Consider the following 16,877-nt stretch of genomic DNA (forward strand, 5'->3'; position numbering starts at 1 on the left):
GCATAGGGTTATACGGTTATACACTAGTTTTACTTAAAATGAAGACACTTTAGATAATTAAATGATGTGACGTGTCCCTTAAAAAACAAGACTTAAAGCTTCCCCAATATATATATATATATATATATATGTATATATATAAATTAAACTATCTCCATTCAAATCATGACACATGTCGCCAATCAAAACCAACAATGTGTCATTAACCTTCTTAAGACTCCTATAAATAAAGGCTATTACCAGTATTGTAGGAGAATATTCAGAAGTATCAAAACTCTGTCAAATTCAAGCTTCAAAACTTCTAAAAACTTTTACATTATCTTCAAATATAAAAAATGTTCATCCCTCTAAGTTTTACAGTTCTTCTGGAATAAAGTTCCAAAATCTCTAGGAACTTCAAAAATTTATACCTTGAAAGCTATGTCAGATCAATATTCAAAACTTTGAAGAACTTCTACATCAAGATTTTCGAATATGAAGAACATTCATTCATAGTCTTCAAGTTTTGTTGGAATCAAGTTCCAAGAGCTCCAAAAACTCCAAGGACTCTAATCCTTCAAAGTTTTATCATATTTAAGCTCTAAAACCCCGAAGAACTTTCCCCACTAACCTTTGAGGACGAAGAACATTCAAAGAATACGCAAAGAACACGAAGAACAAGAAGTCTCTAACGAGCGTACAACCAGATATTAATCACAGTTCCATTGCAAAGACCTTTTAATACATCTTCCAATCAATGTGGAGGACAATTGTATTCGAATCAAGACTACATTGACATAATTCTTGAATCAAAGATTTTTCAAGGAAATTGAATAAGAGATTTATTTTATTGCAATAGAATCTAAATACAAAAAATTGTACCTACTCATTCATAAATACAAATTTCATTTGCAAAACTATTTTAATTATTTGATGCTTGAAAATTTGTGTTTACAACAAGATTGTTCTGAAACATTAAGTGCCCATTTGAGAACAACTAATCTAGTTTTTTGCTAAAATTTTTTTGCTGAAATGTGCTAAAATATACTTATATCTTGAAAAAATTTGAAAAAGTGAGAAAAGCCATAAAAAAGTGAGGATTTAAAAAACTGTGCATAAAAGCTAAAAACTAAGACTAATGCCAAACAAACTCTAAATACGTTTTCTCCTCAAAGAAATAAGACCGGATTGTCTTCTTTTATCAAACGAGAAAAATATGCGAACTTTCTACCTTTTTCCCTTGGTTTTTATTATTTTTGAAGAGAAGATATGTTAATGGTTGCTTCTGTTTTTGAACGGCTATTTGTTGGAAACTTGGAGTTGGAATACATCAAGTGGGCCAAGCCCAACTAAGCAGAGGCAGTTAGAGGTCATCAGCTTGTCCCATAACAATCATTCCTACATCTCTGACGTTTCTAATGCATTTAAAGCCCAGTGAAAGTTCTTCAGGGTTTATAGGCAACCAATAAACATCAATACAAACTGTGTGTGAGATAGGAGTGCCAAAGTGATGAAGATGCTCAACACGTAGGTGCTGTCAATTGCTAGACCTACAACCTTCTGCCTTTTCATGCTTTCCTCCTATTACTTGCATTGTAGTCCCTCAATTAAGCAGGTTGTAGAGTAGGAGTGCAATTTTTCTGTGGGTGTGGGTGTGATTGTTGGCAGTACTGCGGCAATTAATGATGGTGTTGGAGTAAATTTTTAATTAAAAGGTAATAGGAAAAATAAAAAAAAACATACTAAGTTTCGTTTGAGTACTACAATAACGAAACTACAATTTATTGTTACTGAAAATATTGTAATAAAATAATTTTTAAATATATAAATAGTGTTGTGAGACTTATTTTTAATATATTTTTTTTAAATAAAATGATTGTGGGTCTCATAAACAGTACATAAACAGTATTAAAATAGTGTATGAATAGTATTTTTTCATGTACAATAAATTTTGTTCCCTAAACGCGTGAAAGCAAAAAAAAAAAAAAAAAAAAATTGTGAAAATGGGCTACCAATAAAATTAATATAATAATATAAAGTAAAATTTTTCCTAAGTAGTAATCACTATTTCAATATGTAAATTACAAGAATGTGCCTCGGTCATGCCACCCAATGACCTCAAATAGTTAATATAATAAAGGCCTGTCAGCACAAGCCGGCGACAGAGAAGAGAATGACGATAACTGGAAAAACAAAACATTAAGGCAAGTTGGGTCAGCTTCTTCCTTGCCCTTGGTCCTAGATTCTGTTCTGGTTCTCAAATCTCAATCCTTCAAAACATCCCAGAACGATGAAGGGGTCAAGGTCAAAGACCTTGCCTTAACGTCTACGCATGGCGTGTTTTTCGAGAATACGGCGTCGCATGGAGCTAGGTGGAGCACCGATAGCACCGCCGTGTATGAGCGTGTCATCGGCCTGGTGGTGTGTCGAGAAGTCGAGGCCGTCGTCTGCGGCGGCGATGGTGAGTTGTTGGGGGAAGCAAGTGACGCGGGGCATGAAGAAGGTGCGTGTGCCGCAGAGGAAAGATACAAAGCAAAGCAAAGTGACCATGGTGAGGTAATAAAGGTTGGATCTCTTGGTATTGAAAGGCAACAAATAGTACAGAGGATTTGGCCAAGCCATTGAAACCAAACTCTAAAACCCCCCACAAAGAGAGAGAGAGAGAGAGAGAGAGAGAGAGAGGGGAAAGAGGGTGTTGCGTTATACACTAATACGTGTGGGTTGGGTCATGTCTGGATATATAATATATGGTCCATGGAGTTTGAGTCGTTGACGGTAACTTCTGTATTTTTGGAGTTTTCAAGGTGTGGAATTTTAGGTGTTGGTTGGTTTGTCATCAATTTAATTGTTGCCGTGATAAGTTATGTAACGAAACCAAAGAAGAAAGAGAAGTTATGATTATTATTCAATCATATCAATTAAAATTTATAAATAAAAGAAAGAAAACATTTTATTTCATATTTATCATATTTATCTCTAAACTACCACAAAAGTTTATTTTTCATTATTAAAGTTTCAAAAGTTCTAATTTTGTCTCTAAACTTTTCTAAACTTACTAATTTTCATCCCTTCATTTATTTTTGTTAACTTATGTCTTATGTGGCCTAACAGAGTGCTAATGTAGAATCTGATTTGGATTAAAATTATTTTGTTTAAAAAAATATAAACACGTAGCAAATAATTATAGGTACACGTGGGAACCATTTTTTAAAAGCCCAAAATTACCCTCAGTTGACCCTTACTCCTTCCTCTTGTGAACCCAACAGTTACCCCATGCTCCGGAGGTGAACTCAACCCGGACGACCCAAAACTATGATAATCCGTTCTGATCTCTGCAATCGTCTTCGAAGATGAAAAATTCGGCACCGTAGACTTGAGATAATTAGGAGTCGGAAGACCCTTTCCTTTCAAATGCCGAAAGCCATACGGTTAACATCAAAGAATCCAACCCAATTGCATTCATCTCTTGCTTTCAAAACGTGGTTGTTTACTAGGATTGGCAAGAACTGTTTGTTGTTGCTATTGAAAGAATCAAGAATTGAAGAAGTAGTTGAAGAGAGTAAAGTGGAGGCTTTGAGAACGAGATGAAACGACACCGGACCGAGCGGGAAACGATCGGAGGACAAGAAGATCAAGAAGACCAAAAGGGACAAGCAAAGAATGAAAGATCTAAGCGAGAAGTAGTGTGCTTGTGAATAATAGTAGTAGTACGGCCTCCCCACTCTCTTTCTTTTTCTTCTCTGCTTCGAAGAAGAAGAAGAAGAAGAAGAAGAATCCATTGAAAGCTAAAGAGATGAGATCTGATGATGTGGTGCGCAAGACAACATTCAAGAAATCAGTGATTCACAAGGGGGGAAGTAAGGGTCAATTGAGGGTAATTTTGGGCTTTTAAAAAAATGGTTCCCACATTTTTTTAAACAAAATAATTTTAATCCAAGTCAGATACCATATCAGAACTCTGTCATACCACATAAGACATAAGTTAACGGAAACAAACGGAGGGACGAAAATCAGTACGTTTGGAAAAGTTTAGGGACGAAAATAGAACTTTTGAAACTTTAAGGACAAAAAAAAAAAAAAACTTTTGTGATAGTTTAGGGACGAAAATGATATTTTACCCTAGAAATTATTTTATTCATTTCTTAGCAATATGAGTAAATTAACTATCTTACTAAATTAATTAGTTACATGATAATTCTCAAAAAAAAAAAAAGTTACATGATAAAAATACATTAATTGTAAGTGTAAAACATAATTATGCTAAGCTACATGGCTTAAAAATGACATGTAGTTCATAAAATTTACTATATTAAAACACAAAACTATGATAAATGTTCAAAATAAATTATCCTAATGTTTAGATGGAGTAGTATTTAAATTTCTTGAAAATTAAGTAATTGAAATAAATTATGATAATCTTAATTGTGCGCGCCAATAGTGAGGCTATTGGGCCAAACCTCCCATGAGCTCACAACTTACTTGTATAGTGAGTTTTGGATATCCTACTTTGGATTGTTCTCGGCACAGATACTCAATAAAGCTCTCTCTCTCTCTCTCTCTCTCTCTCTCTCTCTCTCTCTGTGTTTTTTCTCTTTTTCTCCAGCCCTTTCTCCACCTCTAACTTCTCATATTTATAGCTATAAATTAGTGGAGAGATCATGATTACTATCATAGTTAGTGTAATTGGAGGTCCAATATTATCAGTCGCAAGTGGGTGGTTAGGTGGGAGTGGAATGTGGTGAAAGTGGCCTTGGAACTTGGTTCTTACTCCAACAGGCATGCCCGGCAGCGCTGCTTCCCTGGGCACTGCCGGGCATGCTAATGATGGTGTGTTTGGATGCTATCCTTTCTTTATTGTTTGGTAATGGTTTGCCGAGCAAGGATCAAGTGACGAAACTTGAGCCTGCAATTCGTGTGAGTTTTGACTAGGGATTTGGGTAGAAAAAGATTAGGGCCATGGGCCACTTGGGTCAGAGCTTAAGGCCTGAATATTGTTAGCCTCTTTTTCGTCGCTCGGGACTCGATCTTCGGCCAAGAAGTCGATGATCGGGTCTATCCAACATGGTTCTGTTACTGAAACCACGGCAATGTCGACCCCGGCTGTACCAGCGTTACCTATCACACTAATACTCGGCACCCTTATAAGCTCCACTTTGATTAGCTGAGGCACCTCCTCAGTCTTTGATGATGCCAACGTAGCTAGAGAGTCGGCATGTCTATTCTGCGCTTGGCCAACTTGGGCCACATTTGTTGTGCCGAACTTGTTCATAATTTGCTTTACCGCCTGCAAGTATTCTTTCATCCGAGAATCCTTGGCCTCAAAGCTGCCTTGGACTTGATTAACAACCAGCCAAGAATCTGAGTAAATTTCTACATCCCGGGCACCCATGTCTATGACGGTCTTCAATCCGGCAAGAAAGGCCTCATATTCAACTTCATTATTAGAGGCTTTAAACCCCAATCTGAAAGAATGTTCCAACCGTATTCCCTCAAGACTAATTATGACAATTCTGGCACTAGCCCCCATGGCACTTGAAGCACCATCCACAAAAACTCTCCATGGGTGATTCTCTACATGACAAACTATCTTCCCGTCATTTTTTAGAGAAAACTCTGCAACGAAATTAGCAAGGACTTGGCCCTTCACCAAGCTTCGTAGTTTGTATCGTATGTCAAAGGAACCTAGCCGAGTCCCCATTTCGCTATTCGGCTTGTGAAGTCTGATCTCTTTAATAGTGACTGCAAAGGATATTCAGTCAAGACAAATATAGTATGAGCCTAAATATAATGCGGCAGTTCCTCGTAGCGTGCATTAGGGCTAACACCAGCTTTTCCAAGGGTAGGTACCTTGTCTCGGCATCTACCAAGGTTTTGCTGATGTAATACATTGGTTGCTGTACTCTTCGGTCCCTTAGCAGTACGATGTGATCGGCGTGATCGGATATTGAGAGACACACGAACAAATCTTCGCTGGACTCCGACGCTACTAACATGGGTGCTCGTATCAAATAATCCTTCAAATCTCGAAAGGCTCTGTCACATTCCTCATTGCACTGAAATCCTTTCCACTTCTTTAGAAGTTGATAGAATTGTCAGCAACGATCAACAAATTTGGAGACAAACCGGTTAAGTGCAGTTAACATCCCGGTTAGCACTTGCACCTCTTTTAGATTGCTCGGCAGCTTGAGGCGATTCACGACTTCGATCTGGTCGAGGTTAACCTCTGATCCCCGATTAGTAATCAGATACCCCAGGAACTTACTTGCCCCCACACCAAAAGCGCACTTCTCAGCATTTAGGCGTAATTTGTGTTGCTGAAGCACCTCGAACACTCCCCGAGGTCTTCTATATGCCATACTTCCTGTTTACTTTTCACTACCATGTCAATGATGTATACTTTAACCGTACGTCCTATTTTATCCCGGAACATCCTCGTCATCATCTGTTGGTATATGGCCCCGAAATTTTTTAATCCAAACGGCATCACATTATAATGATAGTTGGCATCCGGGGAGATGAATGCTATCTTTTCTCGGTCCTCGGGTGCTAGGGCAATCTGATGATATTCCTGAAAGGCGTCTAAAAAGCTCATCTTTGGGTGTCCGTATGTGGCGTCTATCAATTGGTCGATCTTCGGCATAGGGAACGGGTCCTTTGGGCATGCTTGATTTAAATCCGTGAAATCTACACAAACTCTCCGCTTGCCATTCTTCTTTTTCACTACCATGGTATTTGCTAGCCACTCTAGGAAGAAGATCTCCCTTATCACTCCTACCTCTTTCAGCCTTTAAACTTCCGACTTCACCGCCTCAACATGCTCCTTGGCCGATCTCCTCGGCCTTTGCTTCTTAGGAGGGAATGATGGGTCCACGTTAAGCTTGTGGACAATGAACTCGGGGTCCACCTCGGGCACCTCGTACGGACTCCAAGCAAACACATCCATGCTCTGCATGAGGAACAATAACATTTCTACCTTATCCTGGTCCTTCATGCTCGTTCCTATTTGAAAATACTTGTTAGTGTCCGGCAATATTTTAACCTTCAACAGTTTCTCAGCACAACCAGCCCCCATTTCTTCTTGGGGCTCCTGTAATTGCTATAACGATGCCTTCTTGGTGGTTTCCTTCTGTTCAGCCTGCTTGCCCTTCCAACTAATCGCGGCAACTAGGCATTGTCTAGCCACTTGCTGGCTTCCCCGTACTACGACAACGCCTTGTTTAGTAGGAAATTTAACCTTCACGTGCAAGGTGGACGAAACGGCCCCCATTGCCTGAATCCATAGCCTTCCCAGGATCGCCATGTAAAAGGAGAACGAACTGACTACTATAAAGGTTACCATTACCTCCTTACCTCTCATGCTTACGGGAAAGGAAATTTGTCCCTCGGGAATTACCACCCTTCCATCAAATGAGACCAGCAGTGTATCATACTTCGTCAAGTCCTGATTTTTCAACCTAAGCCCTTTGAATAGGTCTGGATACATCACGTCGGCCTCGCTCCCCTAGTCTATTATCACCCTTTTTACCAAGAAGCTACTCACTCGGGCTGTGACTACCAACATGTCGTCGTGCGGTTGAATAGTTCCTTTTAATTCTTCTTCATCAAAAGCAAGGGTCTCCTGAGCATGCTTCGCTTTTTTCTCCGAGGGTCTTTTGTTCGGGGGATCTTCTACAGGCACAATAGTCAATACCCCCCTTTTGGTCATAGCCGTACCCCTTGGGGCGGCATGGATCACTTTAATCACTCCCAACGATGGTGGGAGAGGGTTCCCTCTCTACTGAGTACCTTGCCCGGTGCCCCGTTCACCGGGGTTCACTACGAACTCCTTCAAATGTCTTACTTTTACTAACTGCCCTAGATGGTCTTTTAATACCCGGCACTGCTCGGTGGTATGCCCATTATCTTTGTGATAGGTGCAGTATAGATTCTGGTTTCTCCGAGAGGGATCACCCCCCATCTTGTTCGGCCACCTGAAGTACGGCTCGTTCTTGATTCGGTCTATAATCCTGTGCACTGGTTCCTTAAATGTTACGTTCACCTCCCCCACTTGCCACTTTGGCTCCTGTATCCTTAAATCCTTCTGAGGTCTTGGCTGAAAGCCGCTCTGCCGAGGATGATTTATCAATAAGGCCTTACCCTTACTCTGTAACCTATCATCCTCCAAGCGCTTATACTCCTCGATACGCCTTGTGAGCTGCCTCATATCCTCTAGAGGCTTCTTTGTCAACGACTTCGGTAGTTTAGAATCCTCGGACAACCCCATCCTAAAGGTGCTCGCTGCAATTTTCTCATTGCCCCCACTTATTTCATTATAAAGCTTCGAATACCGACTGGCGTAGCTACAAAGGGTTGCCTTAACCCTCATCTTCATCGACAGTAAAACATCTACTAGTTGTGACACCCAGTTACAAATTACGAACCGGACACCGAACTCTTGGATCAACTCGGCAAAAGTGTGGATGGAACCCTTCTAACCCGATAAACAATCTCAGGGCGGTCGGGCCGAGGCTCGAGGGAAACACTTTGCACATCAGCGCATCATTGTGAGAATGCAGGGACATCATGTGGATGTAATGGCTGATGTGCTCAACCAGGTCAGTTTTTCCATCATAGATATTGAATGGTAGGCGTGTAAATCTGCTTGGCATTGGGGCATGTTCAATATCATCTGAGAATGGCGACCCAGCGGCTCTGCGTAAGGCACGGCTCATTGCATCCATGGCGGCATTATGGGGTCGCCGCTCTTTCAGGGAATCAAAACCTCGGTTTGCATACTCCCGTAAACGTGAACTGTCTCGGCAACGGTGGGATCCCTGTGAATGTGAACGGTCCCGGCGATGGTGGGATTCTTGTGAATGTGAACATTCTCGATGTCAACAGGAACCAGATTGATTGGACCCCGTCCCATGGCAATCTCCCCCTGTACCAGATCTCTTATCTCGGTTGTCTCGGTCCCTTCTTTGGTGTCTACTCCCTGCTTCCAACTCCAGATCTCTCACTAACCTGCGTAGCCATTTAAGCTCCTTATCTCTCTCATCAAATTGTTTGTGCCCCGAGGTGCCCGATATTGCCCGTTGTGTTTGGTACGACCTCTCCCCAAGGCCGGAACGCTCCTTCTCTTGTTCGTGGTCCCTATCTTCACGTCTTTTTTGCCTCCTCTCTTGCTAAGAAGATCCCCGAGAAGACCCCACAGAACCACTGGCAGCATCACTCTCCGAACGCCTATCAGACATCCTTCCGGGATTGAGCCTCAGTAGAACCACAACGTTATAGGAGATTCCCATAGGCGGTGCCAATTGTGCGCCAACAGTGAGGCTATTAGGCCAAACCTCCCTTGGGCTCACAACTTACTTGTAAAGTGGGTTTTGGATTTCTTACTTTGGGTTGTTCTAGGCACAGAGACTCAATGAAGCTCTCTCTCTCTCTCTCTCTCTCTCTCTCTCTCTCTCTCTCTCTGTTTTTTCTCTTTTTGTCCAGCCCTTTCTCCACCTCTAACTTCTCATATTTATAGCTCTAAATTAGTGGAGAGATCATGATTACTGTCATAGTTAGTGCAATTGGAGGTCCAATATCATTAGTCGTAAGTGGATGGTTAGGTGGGAGTGGAATGTGGTGAAAGTGGCCTTGGAACTTGGTTCCTACTCCAGCAGGCATGCCTGACAGCAGTGCTTCCCTGGGCACTGCCGGGCATGCTAATGATGGTGTGTTTGGATGCTATCCTCGCTTTATTGTTCAGTAATGGTTCGCCAAGTAAGGATTAAGTGACGAAACTTGGGCCTGCAGTTCATGTGGGTTTAGACTGGGGTTTTGGGTAGAAAGAGATTGGGGCCATGGGCCACGTTGTTGGGTCAGAGCTTAAGGCCCGAATGGATCTGGCCACCATGGTGCCATACACTAATGTTTTTGTAATAGAATTTTATTTAAACTAAAATATCTCGAGTATGTAACCACTTGTCATATAGATAAGATAACTAATTGACACAACTACAACTTTTGCACCTCATTTGTTTCGTTGTACATTTAAAAATATTTTTAGATGTTTGGTGTGACATGTAAAAATTTTCAAACACAAATCACTAATATCAGTAGCTCATTCACTACAGTAGGCAGTCTAGCAATTGGATCACCGATACGGCGGCACCGCCCACCGAACTAACAACCCAACCATTAAGGGTATGTTTGGTAACTGTTTTTCTCCCTTATTTTCTGTTTTTTCCTTCTTATTTTCTATTTTTGAGACTAAAAAACTTGTTTGGCAACCCAAAATGGACAGAAAACAAAAACTATTCTCAAAACTCAATTTGTAAAGGAAACTGAAAGTATACAAAATGTTATTTTCAGTTTCTAATTTTCAAAAGTTAATGAAAATACGCATTTAATTTAATGAATTTGTCTTATTTAATAAGTTAGTATTAAAGATAAAATTCTAATAACAACATATTTTAGTATTTTCTATTTATTTTCTTCAAAAAACTATCTTTTTAATTTCAACTAACCAAACATGTTTTTGATTTCAAAAAAACAAAAAAATTGTTTTTCTTTATATTTTCAAAAACAAGTTTTTGAAAATAGAAAACAAAAACTGTTATCAAACATAATCTATATATGAGAGAGGTACTACGTGTTTTTATAGGCAACCAATAAACATTAATACAAAATGTGTGTGATATAGGAGTGTCAATCATTCACTTTTCTACCTTACCACATAATACACACATATATATACATAATCGGGAGCGGCTTGTGTCCCGTGCCAGTGAGCACTGGACACGTTGCGATGCAGACACGTGTCCAAGACTGGACACGTGTCCGTATCGCAACGGCTCCAGTGGCCACTGGCCACTAGACCAAAGCCGAACCCTACATAATCCAAAAAGACTTACCCAATTATTTCTACTAATATTATCTGTTGTCTCTACCTAACCTTTTTTTTTTTTTGCTTCAATTATATGACGTTGCCTTTTTATCCAATCTATTTACAGCAAAATTAAGATGACTTCCAAAACTCGAATAATTATTCAGTGTACCTAAACCCAACCCAACCCATATTTTTGTATATTTCCATTCCTGCGCTAGATGAAGATTACGTGGAAGCACCATTATCTGAAGATTACAATTTACATGTAATAAGCATAGGCTAAAAATTATATTTAACCTCGTAAAAGTTAACATACTAGTCTTTCATTCTTCAATCTATTGCAAAATTCAAACACGGTTTGGAGTTTGGACTTTGGACCGTGAAGCATAGAAAAAGATATGGTCAAACACAACTCATTTTATGTTGAAATACCACACGTGTTCGTTCGTTCTGCCTTCAAATAATTTAAAATGTGAACGTCATGGGGAATCTACAAAATATAAAAATAAAAGTGATAATTTTCTAACCATAATCACATGTATTGTAAATCTTTTATCACAATTATGAGTGACAAAACATAAATATGATAGATTCGTAGGAAAGTAATGCTTTAATTATGGAAAATGTTAAAAGTAATGGTTTAACTATGGAAAATGTTAAAGGGTATTTTTAGAAACTACTTTTAAAAATATTTTATTAAAAAAATGATAAAATAATAAATATTATTGATAAATTTTTATATATTTTTTAAAATAATATTAAAATTTTCATAATATAATTTATTAATAATTACCTTAAAAATATTTTTTTAATTATTAACAGATTGTGCGTTGTTTTTATAAAGACACCCATTCCATGTATCCAGCCAGTCAGCCACACACTTATCACATGGTATTCCCTACCGACCAGTTCGTAAATACCAAAATGTCCAAAAACTCTTTGTGATCAATAATTTATATAAAAGCTACTGCCTCTCGTCTCGTGTCGTGACTTTCCGAGTTTCAATTCTCCGTCAGATCATCATAGAGATTATTAATAGTGATAACAAATGGCGGAAAAATCAGCAACACTCTTCTCTCCGTACAAGATGGGCAACTTCAACCTCTCTCACAGGTCAGGTCACTACTGTAGTACTCTTTGTTTTTTTTTTTTTTTTTTCTGATTTACTTTTTTTTTTTTCTTTTGTTCAATCTGTCTCCGGGGGTGTTTTGGAAAATAAATAAATAAAATAATTTGAGATGCACTTGGCAGGGTGGTACTTGCTCCAATGACCAGGTGCAGAGCTTTAAATGGGATTCCACAACCAGCGCTTGCGGAGTATTATCAGCAAAGGTCAACTCACGATGGTTTCCTCATCACTGAAGGCACTTTGGTCTCTAACACAGCCGCCGGGTAATTTCGTCTATTCACTTTTTTCTCTTTAGTGCTATGTGGGCCCCCACTAAAATTCACATCAACCAATCACATTTGTGTTCCTCTCAAACTCATAGCCTCTAACACTACAGTAGTTTGGCTTTTTTTATTTACTTCCCATTCCAGTGTGGCTCATTATAATAAAAGCCTTTTCAAAAGTAAATATGAAAAAACAATTTTTATTTTTTTTTGTAATAATTTTTATGATGATGGTTGGAGTGTGAGTGTAACATCTAATGACGCGTGTTAATTTAAAAAAAGAAAAAGAAAAAAAGAAAAGAGGTCGGTAATAAATTAATGTGAAAGTTTTTAAAGTCATGAAATGTTTTGATCATAGCTTAGTACGTTATGTTAATCATCAATCACATTATCAATTGTAAAAAGATTATAAATACTAATTAGTATAAATTCTTTTTCCTCAACTGGGAAATGATATTATGTGTAACAAAAATACATAATGTTTTTTTTTTTTTTTTTTACATGAAGATGGGTTTCATACTTGTGAGGCCTACCGTCCACCTCTATGTGAGGACGGAGGTTGTATGTAGTTATTATTCAAAGTAAAATAAATCCTCTTTTAATTTGGGCATGATAAGTAGTTTGGGTCTTTGTGGGTTTAGGACAGCGTGAGAGTGAAAGGGGTTTTCCAAATGCAGGTGGTGTAAGAAGAAAATGCAGAAAGAAATCTGAACGCACTACATATTGAACATGAATAAGAATTTATACCAAAAAAAAAAAAAGGACGATATCACTTGATTAAACTTTAACCATTTTGTTTAATAAATACGACAGAAATTAATGTGTCATTTTAATGAATTTTTATTGTCCACAAACCTAAACATCGTGAAATCAAGCTTATCTTCTTTGGCTGTTGCAAGGTAATGTCCTCAATCAATATGTCACAACATCACAAACTATAGCTTCAAATATATGTGATATTTTTGTTTACGTACAGAAGATTATTTTGAAAGTTTTAGTAATGAATATTTTTTGTTGATGGAAGCAGGTTCCCACATGTTCCTGGGATATATAATGAAGAGCAGGTGGAAGCATGGAAGAAAGTGGTGGATGCAGTTCATGCCAAAGGTGCCATCATTTTCTGCCAATTATGGCATGTCGGCCGTGCATCTCATCAAGGTGCCTATCTATCTATCTATCTGGAAATTGATGTTATATAATTAATAATTAATCAAATTCTCATTAATCTCAAATGGTGCTTCATTCATAACTTATTTTGGATTCAAGATTCATTGCTTTCTTCCTGAAGACAAGATGATTGATGTTATTATTATTATTAGTAGTAGTAGTAGTCGTAGTAGACCGGTAATTTCATTGTTGTTGTTGAAGTGAGCTGACCATTTTAGCTGGTGTCTTTGACAAATTGATTAGTTTATCAACCTGGCGGGGCGCCTCCAATTTCATCGACGAGCAAGCCCATATCAAATAGATGGAGAGTTCTCTTGCCAGACGGGTCCTATGGCATATACCCGAAGCCTAGAGCCCTGGAAACTTATGAAATATTGGATGTTGTGGAGCATTATCGCAGGGCAGCATCGAATGCCATTCGAGCAGGTTTGTTAATTTAACTTATGTCTTTATCAGTTTGTGACTATGTCATGCGGTTGCTTTAGTTCTAAGCTTCTGATGACTTTAGCTTAATTACTTTACCTGATTAATTAATTCTTTTAATTGGGGTGAAGCCCGTTTTAAGTTTTAACTAAAAGGGTATTCAACCATCATAACTTTGTATGACTCTGCTTTGTAGTAACATGGGGCACGTTAAGTGACTATGAGTGTGTCTCCTTCTAGTGGCTATTGAATAGATTGCAAGTGGAAAGGCTGCATATATGTGAAATCATGATGCCAAATGTCAATGTCATACCCGTGCATATAGTTTTGGACTTGATACCTATTCGTGGTCCCCCAATTCTTTAGTTGCTCGCAGGTGCATCAAAATATTAAAGATAAGAAGAGCTTAGGATTTCAGAAATTTTATAAAAAGCAAATGGTTATTATTATTTTGAAAATTTATTTTTCTTTAACCAGTTTGCAATGAGTATTCAAATTGTTTGTAAAAATTAATTATAATACAGGACATATAATTGCCTCAAGGTTATCTTTTCACACTGCACCTTTGATTGAAGTTTGATGCAATGGATTTGTTTGTCTTCCATGGTGCATCATACTGACAAACAAGCAGTGGTTGTTATTATGTTCAAGTATCATCGTACATAATCTTCATTTAATGCAATTTATCAAAAAAATATAAAAATAATCTTCATGTAATGCAGGTTTTGATGGAATTGAGATTCATGGGGCACATGGCTACCTCATCGACCAATTTTTGAAGGATGGGATCAATGATCGAACAGACGAGTATGGTGGCTCAATTGACAATCGATGCAAATTCTTATTGCAGGTGGTTAAAGCAGTAGTGGCAGCCATTGGCGCAGAACGAGTTGGAGTGAGAATTTCTCCAGCAATTGATCACCTTGATGCCACAGACTCAGACCCACTTGGCCTAGGCTTGGCAGTGATTGATAGACTTAACAAACTCCAAGTAGAACTTGGCTCAAAACTCACTTATCTTCATGTGACTCAGCCTCGATACACAGCTTATGGGCAGACAGAATCTGGAAGACCTGGCACTGAAGAGGAAGAAACCCACCTAATTAGGGCCTTCAGAAAAGCTTATCAGGGAACCTTTATCTGTAGTGGGGGCTTCACTCGAGAGCTAGGAATGCAAGCTTTGGCTCAAGATGAGGCTGATTTGATATCTTATGGTCGCCTTTTTATCTCAAACCCGGACTTGGTCATGAGGTTTAAGATCAATGCACCCCTAAATAAGTACATTAGAAAAACTTTCTATACACAGGATCCTGTTGTTGGGTACACAGACTACCCTTTTCTGACTAAGGGAGGAAAGGATGGATTGTCCCGTCTCTGAACTGAATAATTGCTTGTATGTTACTCTAATAATTGCCCATGTATGCTCTTTGCATGTCTTGTTTTGGGCTTAAACTTGATATACTTTCGTTGTGGAGACTGGAGACTTAAAGAGTGATAATAGTTAGCAGAAGTAATTTTAAATATGCATTGTACACTACAAATTTCTGAAACAAATCTTCATTAGTTAGTCATATGGCATGGAGCTTTTTATGCACTGCAAGTCTGTAACGTACAAGAAATTTAGATCATTTGATATTGCTGGCTAAAACGGGTTGCTATTGGCTGATATGCCCCCATTTTGTAGCGATTAGTACAAATCCCTATGATATGTTATGGGGTTGTCAATTCTGTTCTAGAAATTATTTCAGTCTGTCCATTAGCACAAGATCAAATTTGAGGGGGCCCAAACATAACCAAAAAAGAATTCATGAAAATCATAAAATAACGTGAAAGCATGGTAAACAAAAAGCAACATTTTTACTTGGTGAATATTCAAACCACATGAATCTAAAGAACGCAAACCACGAATATTGAAAAGCTAGCTACTTGTAGCTTGTTTGAATAGGTTTATATAGACCAAGCTTAACGTAGGCTAGTTGATTTTTATCAAGTTGATTAACATCATAATTCCATATTTCTTACAAAATTCGGGATCACACTGCAAATGAACTATTATCAATATCATTTGTACGTGATGATTTTTCAAAATTTTATTTGAGAATGTTTATAAATTGCTACATCAACGCTAGAAATTAGCATTAGCTTGACTAACATCATAATCCCATATATAACAATTAATGTTTTTAACTTTTCATTCCTTTATTTATTTAATTTTAAAATTTGATTCTCTACTAATTTAGAGTTTATACATAGGTTAAAATAAAATAATAAAAATTATATCAAGACCTATCATAATTTTTTTTTGAGAGAGTTTCAACTTATAGCTTCCGCTCCTAATGATATTATGACCTACCATAATTGAAAACAAGAGTATTATAAAAATATTATATCATTTTGTGATATCCTAACACTTTCTCATAAAATGCTTTTACTTATAAGATTAAGTCATACTGTTGAGTTTTAGAGCATTTTTATCCTATTAATCCTAATCGTACTCCCTCCTATCACGTTAAAAATGGGTCTCACTAAGTAAATTTGTGGTGAAGCTCATGATTAGTGTGGGTGGCAGGAGTATCACGTTGCTATATTTTAGGAGTATTGAATATTTTGAATATAAAATGTATTATGTTTTAATGAGGCAATGAGTAAAGGTTTTAACCTAACAAAGTCCATTCAAAGAAAACATTCTTGTTCCTTTACTCCTCATAAAAAATAGGAAAAGTTCATGAGCCCATTTGGCCTCATAAAAAAAAGGTAAAATACTATTTTGGAATCTAAACTCTATCAAAAATTTATTTTTTATCCCTAAACTTTAAGAAAGTTATGTTTTCATCCTTAAACTTTGTAATTAAATTTTTTTAGTAGTTTAGAGACAAAAATATAGGTGACAAAATAACTTTTTTTCAATAATTTAGGAACAAAAAACAAGCTTTTGGTTTAAGGACATAAAGTAAAACATTTTCAATAGTTTTGGGATGAAAAAAGAAATTTTCAATAGTTAAGGGACAAAAAAAGAACCTATTAAAACTTAGGGATGAAAAATAAACTTTTGGTAAAG

General features: G+C 37.7%; 2 protein-coding genes across 3 annotated transcripts; one reads left to right on the plus strand and one right to left on the minus strand.

Annotated features, from left to right (window-relative positions):
- Nucleotides 1-7,075: 7,075 nt before the first annotated feature.
- On the minus strand, nt 7,076-8,344 carry LOC111985496 (uncharacterized). Its single transcript, XM_024017142.2, has 3 exons — nt 7,765-8,344; nt 7,520-7,647; nt 7,076-7,420 (listed from the first exon to the last, which is right to left on the minus strand). Exons 1-3 carry the CDS (start codon nt 8,342-8,344, stop codon nt 7,076-7,078), a joined length of 1,053 nt encoding a protein of 350 aa, XP_023872910.2.
- Nucleotides 8,345-11,716: 3,372 nt separating this feature from the next.
- On the plus strand, nt 11,717-15,342 carry LOC111985500 (12-oxophytodienoate reductase 3). Of its 2 annotated transcripts, XM_024017147.2 has the most exons (5): nt 11,717-11,950; nt 12,089-12,229; nt 13,257-13,387; nt 13,640-13,822; nt 14,542-15,342. In XM_024017147.2, the coding sequence occupies exons 1-5, from the start codon at nt 11,886-11,888 to the stop codon at nt 15,195-15,197; spliced, it is 1,176 nt and encodes a 391-aa protein (XP_023872915.1). In that variant the 5' UTR covers nt 11,717-11,885; the 3' UTR covers nt 15,198-15,342. The 2 variants fall into 2 exon arrangements, with proteins under 2 accessions (XP_023872915.1, XP_065619594.1); XM_065763522.1 differs by lacking the exons at nt 11,717-11,950; nt 12,089-12,229 and adding an exon at nt 12,763-13,128.
- Nucleotides 15,343-16,877: the final 1,535 nt, after the last annotated feature.

This window comes from Quercus suber, unplaced genomic scaffold, assembly GCF_002906115.3.
Source record: "Quercus suber isolate HL8 unplaced genomic scaffold, Cork oak 2.0 scaffold_511, whole genome shotgun sequence".
Classification (NCBI taxonomy): domain Eukaryota; kingdom Viridiplantae; phylum Streptophyta; class Magnoliopsida; order Fagales; family Fagaceae; genus Quercus; species Quercus suber.

Coding starts and splice junctions, on each gene's coding strand:
- LOC111985496 (XM_024017142.2), bottom strand. CDS start 8,344: ATGAGGGTTAAGGCAACCCTTTGTAGCTACGCCAGTCGGTATTCGAAG. Junction 7,648..7,764: donor TGAACGGGGCACCGGGCAAG/GTACTCAGTAGA, acceptor TTGTGCCTGTAG/AAGATCCCCCGAACAAAAGA. Junction 7,421..7,519: donor TGTTGGTAGTCACAGCCCGA/GTGAGTAGCTTC, acceptor TTGAAAAATCAG/GACTTGACGAAGTATGATAC.
- LOC111985500 (XM_024017147.2), top strand. CDS start 11,886: ATGGCGGAAAAATCAGCAACACTCTTCTCTCCGTACAAGATGGGCAAC. Junction 12,230..13,256: donor GTCTCTAACACAGCCGCCGG/GTAATTTCGTCT, acceptor TGATGGAAGCAG/GTTCCCACATGTTCCTGGGA. Junction 13,388..13,639: donor CGGCCGTGCATCTCATCAAG/GTGCCTATCTAT, acceptor CAAATTGATTAG/TTTATCAACCTGGCGGGGCG.